We start from the raw sequence: 12,614 nt of genomic DNA on the forward strand, positions 1-12,614 counted from the left end.
TAAAATTTGTATGGAACCACAAAAGACTCCAACTAGCCAAAGCAATCTTTGAGAAAGAAAAGCAAAGCTGGAGGCATGACAATTAGGAACTTCAAGTTTTGTTACAAAGCTGTCATCATCAACATAGTGTGGTACTGACACAAAATAGACACATCAATCAATAGAAAAGAATAGAAAATGCAGGAATAAACCAACAAAAATATGATCATTTAATCTTTGGCAAAGCAGGAAAGAATATTTAACAGGAAAAAGACAATTTCTTCAACAAATGGTGTCAGGAAAACTGGACAGCAAGATGCAGAAGAATGAAACTATACCACTCTCTATCTACACCACACACAAAAACAAATTCAAAATGGATTAAAGACCTAACCGTGAGACCTGAAACCACAAGAATCTTAGAAGAGAACACGAGCAATAACTTCTTTGACATTGGCTTCAGCCACTAATCTCTAGACATGTCTCCTGAGCAAGGGAAAAAAATAAAAGCAAAAATAAACTATTGGGACTAAGTAAAGAAGCTTTTGCACAGCAAAGGAAATTATCAACAAAACTAAAGGCAACCTATGGAATGGGAGAAGATATTTGCAACCGACATATCTGATACAGGGTTAGTATCAAAAAACTATAAAGAACTTAAAAAACTCAACACCCAAAAAAACAAATACTCCTATTAAAAAATGGGCAGAAGACATGAACAGACATTTCTCCAAAGAAGACATACAGACACCGAACAGACACATGAAAAGATGTCACTTATCATCAGGGGAATACAAATCAAAACCACAGTTGTCTGGGCCGCCAAGTTTTCTGCCTGCCTCAGGCAAGGATTATCACTCTCCAGAGAGTGAACCAGCAAACAAGATTTGCAGTCTAGAGGCTGGAGACTGCCATTTCCTGGTCAAAATAACTTTGGCGTCTGTCATGCTGGGCCAAACTGGAGTGGCCAAGGTGCACAAAAGATCAAAACCGTATTTTGGATTATTCAGTGCTAACTCCCCCCTTCCCAGTATTGCTGAGGCAAATCTGGGCGTTTCTTTTGATATTCATTTGACTCTGTTTATCTGGTAACTGACCTTGGTCAGCTGCTTTGTTTTCCCACCTTGAAACCTATATAAAAGACAGTTTTCTGAATAAAGCTCTCTTTAGCCTGATCGGAGAACCGTGAGTTCTGTCTTTACTCTCTGCGTCTCCCTCTCCTGCCCCCTTTTTCTCTCCCTCTTTCAGGAGAAGGACCCACGACGATTCTCCGCCCTGCCGGACGAAACAGGTACCGCCTAAAGCAGGGGACAAGTGGCCCCGGCCCGCGGCTTACCACAATTGGCGCCTCAACGTGGGGCTCAGTGAAGGAACGCGACCCTGAGCGCGGGTTACGACACACAGTGAGGGCTAGGGATGCCAGAGTGGCTCAGTCAATTAACTTTGGCTCAGATCATGATCTTATGGTTTGTGAGTTTGAACCCTGAATCAGGCTCTGTGTTGACAGCTCAGATCCTGTATCCTGCTTCAGATTCTGAGTCTCCCTCTCTCTCTCTGCCCCTCCCTCACTCATACTCTATCTCTCTCTCTCAAAAACGAATAAACATTTTTTTTTTTAAACCTACAATAAGGGGCACCCATTAAACATCAGACTCTTGATTTCAGCTCAGGTCATGATCTCATGGTTCATGAGTCTGGGCCCCACATTGGGCTCTGTGCTGACAGTATGGAACCTGCTTGGGATTCTCTCTCTCCTTTCTCTGACCCTTCTCTGCTCATGCTTTAGCATGCTCTCTCTCTCTCTCAAAAAAAAATTAACTTTAGATGTATAATATAATTATAATACAAATTTATGATGATAATATGAAATATTATATTCAAATGACACGGGAAGACTTCTAGTGTGCTGTTAATATTTGGTTTCTTTATTTGAGTGTTCATTACACAGGTATATTCTCTTTGTGAACATTTAAAGAGCACTTACCATTTGTGCATTTTTACATATGCATGTTATATGTCAAAAAAATTACTCAAATTTTCTTCCAAAACAGAAACAAAATAACAAAAATAACAAAATAACACATAAAAATAAAATAAAGTGGGCAAAGAGAGTACAAGAAGAGAAATCATAGCCAAATATTACTTATACAGATTCAACAATTCTAAAATAATTAGAAAACTTAGTAAAGCAGTTTATTAAAATAAACATAGCATGACTAAATGGGAATTTCCCTAGGTATGCAAAATGTTTAATGATGAGAAACAACGGAGAAAAACTGGTTTGGTATAATTTGTACAGAAACATCAGATGAGTCTGCAAATTTAATTTAAAACAATCTAGAACAAATGGGGCAGAACATTGAGGTTTTATATGGTTAGACAATGAGTACACAGTGGTTATCACATTGTTTCTACTTTGTTCTGTCTGTTTGAAAGATTTCACAATAAAATACAGAGAAAATTTCCACAAATTATAATTTATATAAAAGATACATCCTTGATATCTCAATAGATGCATAGAAATTTTCAGTAAAATTAAACATTTACTTTTGGTAAGTTCACTCTGCAAATTAGATATAGAAGTCTTTTATTTTAAAAAAATTTAACATTTATTCATTTTTGAGACACAGAGAGAGACAGAGCATGAGTTGGGGAGGGGCAGAGAGAGAGAGAGAGAGAGAGAGAGAGAGAGAGAGAGAATCTGAAACAGGCTCCAGGCTCTGAGCTGTCAGTGCAGAGCCCATGGTGGGGCTTGAACCCACAAACCATGAGATCATGACCAAAATAAGATGCTTAACCAACTGAGTCACCCAGGTGCCCCAAGAAGTCCTTTAATTTGATGAGGCAAATATGCCAAATTCTACAGTGAATGTAATATCAGCAGTTAGGATTATGGAGGCATTCTTATTAAAATAAAGAACATAGAAAGGATGCCTATTATCTTTTTTCCCATTCAACCTTATCTTGGAGATCTGAGCCAATGAAAAGAATAAACAACAAAACAATAAAAAAGAAGTGATATAAGTATTGGAAAGAAGTGAGCATCTTTCCTGCAGACAATATGTTTTTCTCCAAGGATAACCTAGGAGAGCATATAGAGAAATTATAAGCCTAATATAAGAATTTAGTAAATTTTCTGTATACAAAAATCAACAACTTTACACCAATAATAGGCAACTAGAAAATATTATAAAACATTTCTATTCAGAGAAGTATAAAACTGCAAGGTACCTGTGAATCAACCTAACCAAAGATCTCCCTGGGGGAAAAAAAAATCACAAAACATTGTTGAAGGACGTGAAAGAAGACCTAAATAAATATTTTTTATAATTTTTGAATAATCATATTTTTGATTAGGATAAATAAATATTATTAGCGTTGTCAATTATCCCCAAGTTAGTTAATAAATTAATGTGATTCTGAATCAAATCATAAGTAGGATTTTTCTGGAACTACACAAACGAATCCTGCTATTTATATGAAGACCAAAGGCCAAGAACAAACCAAAATAATTTTGAAGAAGAACAAGGACTTGGGCATATGAAACATCAGCACTTTATTTCCCTACATAGTAATTAAGATTGTTGTTGGGGAGCCTGGATGGCTCAGTCAATTAAACATCTGACTTCAGCTGAGGTCATAATCTCATGGTTTGTGGCATTGGGCTCTGTGCTGACAGCTCAGAGCCTAGAGCCTGCTAGAGATCCTGTGTCTCCCTCTCTCTCCCCTGTGTGCTCGTTCTCTCTTTCTCTCTCTTTCAAAAATAAATAAAACATTAAAATAAAAAAGATTGTTGTGTCATGCAGGGATATAAAAATTGACCAATGGAATATACTATGGAGATCAGAAACCGATGTATATTTGATATATGTAGGAGATTATGTTACAAATCATCAAGACAAGGATCTGAACTATAAATATATTCTAAATAAATAGGTATCCACATGGAAAGTAGATAAAATTGGATCTATACCTTATATAATATACAGAGATTATTTCCAATAAGAGTAAAGAGTAAGGAAGGATTTATTAAACAAGACACAATAAGCACCAACTAAAAGGGAAAGGTTGATTTGAATACCTCTGTAAAACAAAAACACCTCATAAACAAAGTTAAAAGCCAAGGCCCAGCCAGTTAGTATTCGTTTCCAATATAGAAGAATTACAAATCAATAAGAAATAGAGAATAATTCATTTTAAAAATGATCAAACACAGTAATTCAGAGAAGAAGAAATCCAAAAGCTCTTTAATAAAATGAAACGGTGAGCAAACTCAGTGATAGTTCAAAACAGAGATTAAAAAGACTGACCACATAAGGGTTAACAAGGTATAAAGAAACTAGAACTCTCATACATTGCTGACAGAAGTATAAATTATAACATTCATTTTTTTACATCACTTTGTCAATATTTAGGTAACTTGAAAATGATCCTTGTTTTTAATGTTTACTTTTAAGAGAGAAAGAGAGAGCAATCAGAGGATGGGCAGAGAGAGAGAGGCACAGAGAATCTAAAATGGACTCCATGCTGACAGTAGAGAGCCAAATGTGGGACTCAAACTCACAAATCCTGAGATCATGACCTGAGTCAAAGTCCAACACCCAACCAATTGAGCCACCCTGGTGCCCCAATGAAGATACTTTCTGACCCAGCTATTCTAGTCCTAAATAAATACCTTAACTCTAGCTCATGGACAGAGGGAGCTGTGTATAAGAATGTCCATAACAGCACTATTTGTAACAGAATAAAAGAAAACTAGATTTTCATAAGCTGGAAAATGAGTATTTTACATTATAGCTCTACAATGGAAAACTTAACAGTAGTTTCAATGAATGAAGTCAAACAAAACCTAATGAATCTCAAAACCATACACACAGTTGTGCAAAAAAAACAAGCTGCAAAAATGATCTGTACAGTCTGATCTTTAATGATCCTTGAGCACTCGGAAAGCTAATCTATATAACTTGTTAAAATGCATTAAGTTCTAAAAAATGACAACATGAATGTAAAATGATCAGCAACACCTCATTAAAACACTTTTAACAAGGGAGGGAAATGAGATCAGGGAACTTTTTAGAGGAACATCAGTTTGTCTATAAATTTAATTTGAACACATCTAAAGCAAATAGGGCATAATGTTAAAATTTCATAAGGTTGAATGATGTCTGCACAGGTATTTACCATGTTGTTTTGTATTCTTTCTGAATGTCTGAAATATTTCACAATAAAACAAAAGGTATTATGTATTATTCTAAGTCTTTGTGATGGACAGAGTTAACAATATAAGTATTAGTTATATGATAATATTTATTATATGAATAACAAATGTTATTAAATGGTGAGAACAAATACAAGAAACTATTTTTCAGCAGGCCAGGATCTAAAAAAGAAATTTTTTAAGCCACTTTCTGGATCTTCTTACAGACCCTAACCCAGTCACATTCATTAAATAATGCCAAAAAGACAAGAGAGCTGTAAGACATATAGCACATCCACACAACATTGTTTCTGTTAAGATATGCACATACTGAAAGATTCTCAAATCATACAGCCCAGGTTACACGACGTGTCTGGATTTGTGGTCTGTTTGGAAAATCTTCCTTTGTATGAATAATCTTACGAGGCATCGCCAGCTGTTCTGGTGAGGAAATAACTTTGACAGAATTCCCAGATTCCTGTATGTCCTTAATTTCTCTGTTAGGTGTACGGATGATGGTCAGGCAGGCAAAGCTATTGATGGACTGCTTGTATTGTAGGAGAGAGAGGAATCCTGGGGAAAAGAGAAGACAGGGAAAGGTGATGAAGGAACAATGGAGAGTTACAGAAACTTTCCCTTCTGTGTCGGCAGAGATACTTCACCCCAGAGTCCTGTAGGTCCCTTTGAACTGCCCCAGGCCATTGGAGAGGAGAATGCTTTAGTGGAAGAGAAGAGAAGTGAATACAGAATAGCTTTAATGCTGTTCACTAAACATGAGGGACTTGTTTTGGAAGAAGACATGCTTCTGGGTTGTGAGTGCAATTTCAAATGAAATTTTAAAGGCTTTTAGGAAAAGGAGGGTCATCAGTGTGGGCAGGTGACCATGTAACATCAGATATTGCTTGTCTCTGACCTCAAAGTGCCTTGACCTACATTGGACACCCAGGGTATACTGCCTCTCACCACGTCAGTAAACATTCCCTGTCAGCCATAGTCATGACTTGGAGGATGATTATCTCTGTCCTGAAGTGGGGAGGGTGTGAAAGAGAGTAGAAAGGGCAGAAATGAGACCTGCCATCAGAGCAAGCTTATTGAATATTTCACACAACCCTCATCTCCAACTCTGCCATTGATAGAACTGTCCTCAGAGAGTGAGTCACCTAAACTGAGCTCTTTAAAATGTAAAGATTGACACTTTTCCCCATTCCCCCTTCCCATTTTTTTACTCTCCTCTCTTTCAGGGATGGACCTGTTCTCATTACCCATCAGGGGCCCTAAAAACACTCACCAGACGCCACAAAGAGGGAAACATTTAAGTAGGCAGTGAAAATGATCCAGGTGATCTTGTAACTGGAGTAGTACACGAATTTACCTTGACTTAGCTTTTGATGATACAGTAGTAGTGCGCAGAGTAGAAGGAGACCTGATGCCCAGACAAAATGGGGGAAAAAAAATCCCTTCTAAGGAACTTTGGCTCTTCTAGTCAAGTCTTAACCCCAGATATGCCTGACTTCCAAGCCTCCATCCTGTACAACTGCACTATGTTCAAAAACAGGGGTGGGAGTAGGGGGCCTGGGTGGCTCAGTAGGTAGCATCTGACTTCAGCTCAGGTCATGATCTCACGGTTGGTGAGTTCAAGCCCCACCTTGCACTCTGTGCTGACAACTCAGTCTGAAGCCTGCTTCAGATTCTGTGTCTCCTTCTCTCTTTGCCCCTCCCCAATTCATGATCTGTCTCTTTCAAAAATAAATAAACATTAAAACAAAAACATTCTCAGCAGCAGATCCAATGTAGGAGCTGCACATCTGAGCCAAAGAACTAGGAAGCTTGCAGCTATCTCCAAGACTGTGTTAGGGGAGCCAGGAGGTTACCTGTGAAGAAACTGAGGAAGACAGTGATGAAGATCGTATGTTTAGTTTGAGGAATCAGGTAGGCAAATTCCAAACCCAGGAACAAGTTATGGATGAAGGAAAGGCTGAGAACCAAAATCATTATGGTCCTGACCACTTCCAGGCCATCTGTTGGAAAGCAGAATCTATATTGAAAGAGGGACTGATAGGGGCGCCTGAGTGGCTCAGTCGGTTAAGCCTCTGACTTCAGCTCAGGTCATGATCTCACGGTTCATGGGTTCAGGCCCTGCATTGGGCCCTGTGCTGACAGCTCAGAGCCTGGAGCCTGCTTCAGATTCTGTGTCTCCCTCTCTGTCTGCCCCTCCTCTACTTATGTTCTGTTTCTGTCTCAATAATAAATTAAAACACAAAAAATAAAAAAAAAAAGAAAGGGACAGATATTTCTTCTACTTTCTTTTATGCCCTCATGTTCTAGATGGGCTGACCACCCTGTTGCTACTGCCAATGTCTCTCAAATGTCCAACAACTAAGCCTGTGAGCTTCTAAACTTTTCTCCAAAATATGCAGAACGGTGAGATTTTGGAGTCAACCTTGACTATTGATTATGGAGCTGGGTACAGTGCAGCCAGAGGAAGTTGCCCCAGCGAATAAAAATGAGAAAGCCGGTGAGAGAAATGGAAGGCAAGGAAAGATGAACCCTCCCTACCCACCCGTCTCTTTCCATACTGTAGTTCAGACCTTCTGGCCAAATAGTAGTGCAACATATCCAGGGGCTATGGCTTATTGTATTGATCTTTGTTTCCAATGTCAGCTCAACCCATTCTCCCATGATGATTCCTATGGCCAAGAAGAATAAGGCCCAGGAAGAGAAGACCATGTTGGTGGCCTGGATACCTCTGGATGATATTTTCACCATTGTAAGTGGGGATTTCAGGCCAAGACCACCACCAATATCTCACATGTCTCTTCTCTGATTTGATTACTTCTTCACAAGAGGAAGAGCAAAATCTAAACTTTTAGTGATTGCCGAGATATTGGCAACGGCAAAGCTGATGAAACCTGTGGAACAAAGAAGATAAGTCCCACTCCCCACTACTCCTATATCTGGGCTGGCTTGGTGTCAGGGCTGTTAACTGCCGTGGAATCATCCATTGGCTTGACCCTTGACCCTGATGACTAGTGCAGTAGAAGGACCACTCCTGACTACAGGTCATGAGAAAGCTTCCCTAGATAGAGGGAGATATAATATCACATATTAGAGAGACCTGACAGCTTTAGTGATAACTAGAGGCCTTGAAAGAAGTTAGGCATTATTGACTAAAGAGGTCCAATTTTAGAGCTAGGATTGTATGTTCCAGGATTACTTGACATTAGGTAAGAATCAGTGAAGGGAAGAAGGAATTCAAGATCATTGACAGGAATAGTCAACCAGCTAGCACCACAAAAAGGAATGATCATTCAAAATATAGGATGTTTTAAAGAAACTTGTATACTCATTTGGAAAGCCTAAAGAAGTTAAGTAGGCATCTGGAAAGTAGACCAGCAGCTTGAAACTGCAAGAACTCGCTTGATACACCAAAGCATTACACTCCAGTATCACTTACAAGGCCAAACCATTATTTCTTGACAATTGTTTTTGTAACTTGGCAGAGAAAACGTTTATGGATTGCTTGAATAGGTCACCATGGTATTCAGTAAGCTCAGAGTCAGAGGACTTGTATTAAAATCCACCCCCTTCAAAAAAAAGCCTTTTACTGAACTAAGATGAAAGTCATATCTAATGGTCTCTCTCTGCCTATTTCTTTGACCTATTCATGGGCCGGACTGGATTTCTTTTGCTGCTTCAAACATGCTGTGCTTTCTTTCTTCCAGGCCTCTGTAGATATCTTAGTATATATTATTTAAAAATTTTTTTAAAAAGCAACACTCAACATATTTAATCTTACAAGGAATACTTCATGGTTAAGAAAATGGACTCATGATCCTGGTTTTAAATCCTGACTCTACTGCTGAGCAGTTTTGTGATCTTACAGATCATAATGTTTTCTGCTACACAAGAATTTTGTAAAAAGATGACATGAGTTTAGAAATATGAAGCAGTTAAAAAGTTATTGGCACCTAACAAATGATATATAAGCAATTACCATAGTATTAATGTGGATTCCTTGGAAAAGCAACTCTGAGACAGAGAATTGTACGTGGAGAGTTTACTGGGGAGTACTTAGTCAAGCAAGAGTCACATCTGCCTGTTGTTTAAGAAAGCAGGTATGAGCAGAGGTTGAACTGAGGTATAGTTGCAACAAAAGAAACATTATCCGCCACCACCAGGAGCTTTGGATCTGGTGTGGCTTTTTGGAGTAAGCCCGAATGCAACAAGAGAGCTCAGTTTGCTGTGGATGCAGGCTGCCCCTTGTATCTCCCTTCCATGTCCAAGACAATTCCTTTATCTCTCAGGAACTGTGAGTCTCAACAGCCAACACCTTGGGTACTCTTGAGAGTGAGCTCCAACCCTTCCCCATTCTTTCTTTATCAGGGCCAGCTTGCGGTTAGGGCTGCCAACTGCCATAGAATCTCCTATTCATTTGACCCCGAACCCTTGGGGACTAATGAAGGGCCAAGAGGGCCATAGCATAATACCACACATGGCAACGTCTATTATTATGCTCTTACATATTGATGCTTTTATTTCTATGCAACAGCTCCTTCAGATTAGGATTCCTGGGCTGAAAGATTTAAGCCTCCTTTCAATTTATAGATAATGGCATTAAGGATATAAAGATGTATCCAGATTAGAGAAACTGGTAGGATGTGAGGGATTTGTTAGAGACAGGTCAAAGAGGAAATCATGTTTTCAGCTATGGAGAACAGTAGTCAGTGATGCCATTTAGTAAGATGTAAAATATGACTGGAAGCACAAGCCTGTTGAAGAAGCTGGTAAATACTGGTTTGGGTTCAGTTTAAGGTGTCTACAGGTCATACTACAGACAGAATTTTGTGCTGGAACTTGACAACAGATGAAGGATCAATAATCAGCCTAGAAATGGCAGTTGCATTGTGTGTGCATATCCTCATGGAGTGACATGACAAGAGACAGAGAAGGAAATTCTGGAGAACGTCAAAAGTTATAAGAAAGAGCAAAGGCGGACCAGTCAGAGAGAAGGTAGACAAATACAACTGTCGCTGAGGAATTATAAAGAGTCTGGAGTTTTGAGGAGGAATCAGGTAATGATGTCTGATGCTCTAAGAAAGTTGAGCAAGTATCAATTTCAGGACCATCAGAATGTCATCAGTGGTTTGGTTTACAAAACCCTCAGTAAAATGAAGGCAGGAGCGGCAGTAGAAAAGACACAGATAGTTTTTGTTGTTTTGTTTTTAACAAATAAATGCAATAAATAACAAATAGATGAAATAACAGAAAAGAAAAAATAAAAGTAGAATTGTGGTTTCAAGAGGGAAATGTGCAATTCTGGAAAAAATAGAGAAAAATAGAGCAATTCCCAGGGATCCTTCATCCAGTTTCAATGGCCCTCCCCTGAATTATTCTGAAACAATCCCACAAGATCTCATCTTGAAATATTTGTTGGTGTCACAAAAAGATAAGCACGGACTTTTTCCTCTGTAGATTTACTTTAATCTGGTTTATTAGAAGGTTATCGCTTTTGTTCATCATTTCAAGAGCTCCTTAGTTATTTATCCATTTGGAAACATTATTTTTCTTTTTTTAAAAGGTGATTTCATGTTTTTATTTAGTTAGTTTATAGGTTGGAGCTTTTTATTTATTTTTAATTTATTTAAAGTCAAGTTTGTTCACATGAAGTGTAGTATTTGTCCATCCAGTGTTCATCCCAATAAGTGCCTTCCTTAATGCCCATCACGCACTAAGCCCATCCCTCCCACAACACCCCTCCAGCAACCCTCAGTTTGTTTTCTGTATTTGGGACTCTAATGGTTTGACTTCCTCTCTTTATCTTATTTTTCCTTCCTTTTCCCTATGCTCATCTGTTGTGTTTCTTAAATTCCACATATGAGTGAAATGATATTTGTCTGTTTTCTTTTTTAATGTTATTTTTTTTAATTATTTTTTGAGAGACAGAAAAAGATAGTATGAGCAGGGGAGGGTCAGAGAGAGAGGGAGATACAGAATCCAAAGACAGACTCCAGGCTCTGAGCTAGCTGTCAGCACAGAGCCTGACATGGGGCTCAAACCCATGAACCATGATATCATGACCTGAGCCAAAGTTGGATGCTTAGCCAACTGAGCCACCCAGGTGCCCCATGTGTATTTATTTGTTTTGAGAGAGAGTGTGCAAATAGGGGAGACAGAGAGAGATGGAGAGAGAGAGAAAGAGAGAGAGAGAGAGAGAGAGAGAGAGAGAGAGAGAGAGAGAGAGAGAAAATCCCAAGCAGGCTCCTCAATGCCAGCATAGAGCCCAATGCAGGGCTCAAACCCACAAACTATGAGATCGTGACCTGAGCCAAACACAAGAGCCAGACACTTAACTGACTGAGCCACCCAGGTGCCCTGAAAACATTATTGTTAATATATTCACTTTAGGCTGTTACCTTATTTCCCCTTCCTTCCTTCCTTCCTTCCTTCCTTCCTTCCTTCCTTCCTTCCTTCCTTTCTCTTTCTTTCTTTCTCTCTTTCCTTCTTTTGCTTTTATCCCCTTGAATTTCTTAACACATTTTAAAATTCTTCTTTCACATGCCAGGATTTAGAGTTATGTATTTTTTTTCTCTGTGGTGAGCTTTCTATGTCATGAATTTTTCTACATTTTAAACATTTTTTAAAATAGACTTTTTAAGAGTATTTTAGAGTCACATCAGAATTGAGCACAGACGACTCCCCATCCCCACACATGCACAGCCTCCTCCATTATCAACATTGCCCACCAGAGTGCTACATTTGTTAAGTGAATGAACCCACATTGACACAACATTTTAATCCCAAGTCTGTAATTTACATTAGGATTCACTTTTGCCTATGTTTGACACATTTTCTTATGACTTTTCTCCATCAGACCTCTTTTCAGGATTGCTTACTCAGAAGGAGCTCTTCCCTTCTAATGGGGATCTCTAACATCTGTCATCCATGTTCCTCCAAGAGGATTAACTGGTGATGAAGAAAAACCAGCATCACAAGGCAATATGCTTCACCGTTGGTGTAATAAGTTGCAATAGGTGTGAAAAATTATTAAAGGAAAGTATGACCGGGGAGGAGCCAAGAAGGCGGAGAGGAAGGGAGCTCTCATCTGCGAGAGCAGGAGAAAATATGGACTCCAGAAAGAATAGAACCTCAAGGATACCTGAGGGCGAATGGGGGAGATCTGAAAACAGGCCAAGCTGGAACGGGCAGGGGAGACAAGATCCCCAGCCCAAAGTGGGGGAAGCGAGTGGAGCCCAAGAGACAAAGGGAAGAGACAGGGGAGCGCACTTCCCAGGGAGAAGCAGTCGGGGCTGCTGCTGTGCCAGGGGCAAGCAATTCGAACTTGGTTTTTGGGAATGTGCATTTCCACGGCACACCTTGCCCCCTGCATGGACTGCGTGATCCTGGGTGCCCACAGGAAAAAAATAGGGCCCACACCTAC

General features: G+C 39.3%; 1 protein-coding gene across 1 annotated transcript; it reads right to left on the bottom strand.

Annotated features, from left to right (window-relative positions):
• Nucleotides 1-5,268: 5,268 nt before the first annotated feature.
• On the bottom strand, nt 5,269-8,137 carry TMEM225 (transmembrane protein 225). The gene is made up of 4 exons (XM_029957703.1): nt 7,765-8,137; nt 7,048-7,194; nt 6,465-6,599; nt 5,269-5,749 (listed from the first exon to the last, which is right to left on the bottom strand). Exons 1-4 carry the CDS (start codon nt 7,940-7,942, stop codon nt 5,523-5,525), a joined length of 687 nt encoding a protein of 228 aa, XP_029813563.1. The 5' UTR covers nt 7,943-8,137; the 3' UTR covers nt 5,269-5,522.
• Between the last annotated feature and the right edge of the window lie 4,477 nt (nt 8,138-12,614).

The sequence above is a fragment of the Suricata suricatta genome, chromosome 11, assembly GCF_006229205.1.
Source record: "Suricata suricatta isolate VVHF042 chromosome 11, meerkat_22Aug2017_6uvM2_HiC, whole genome shotgun sequence".
Taxonomy (NCBI): Eukaryota; Metazoa; Chordata; class Mammalia; order Carnivora; family Herpestidae; genus Suricata; species Suricata suricatta.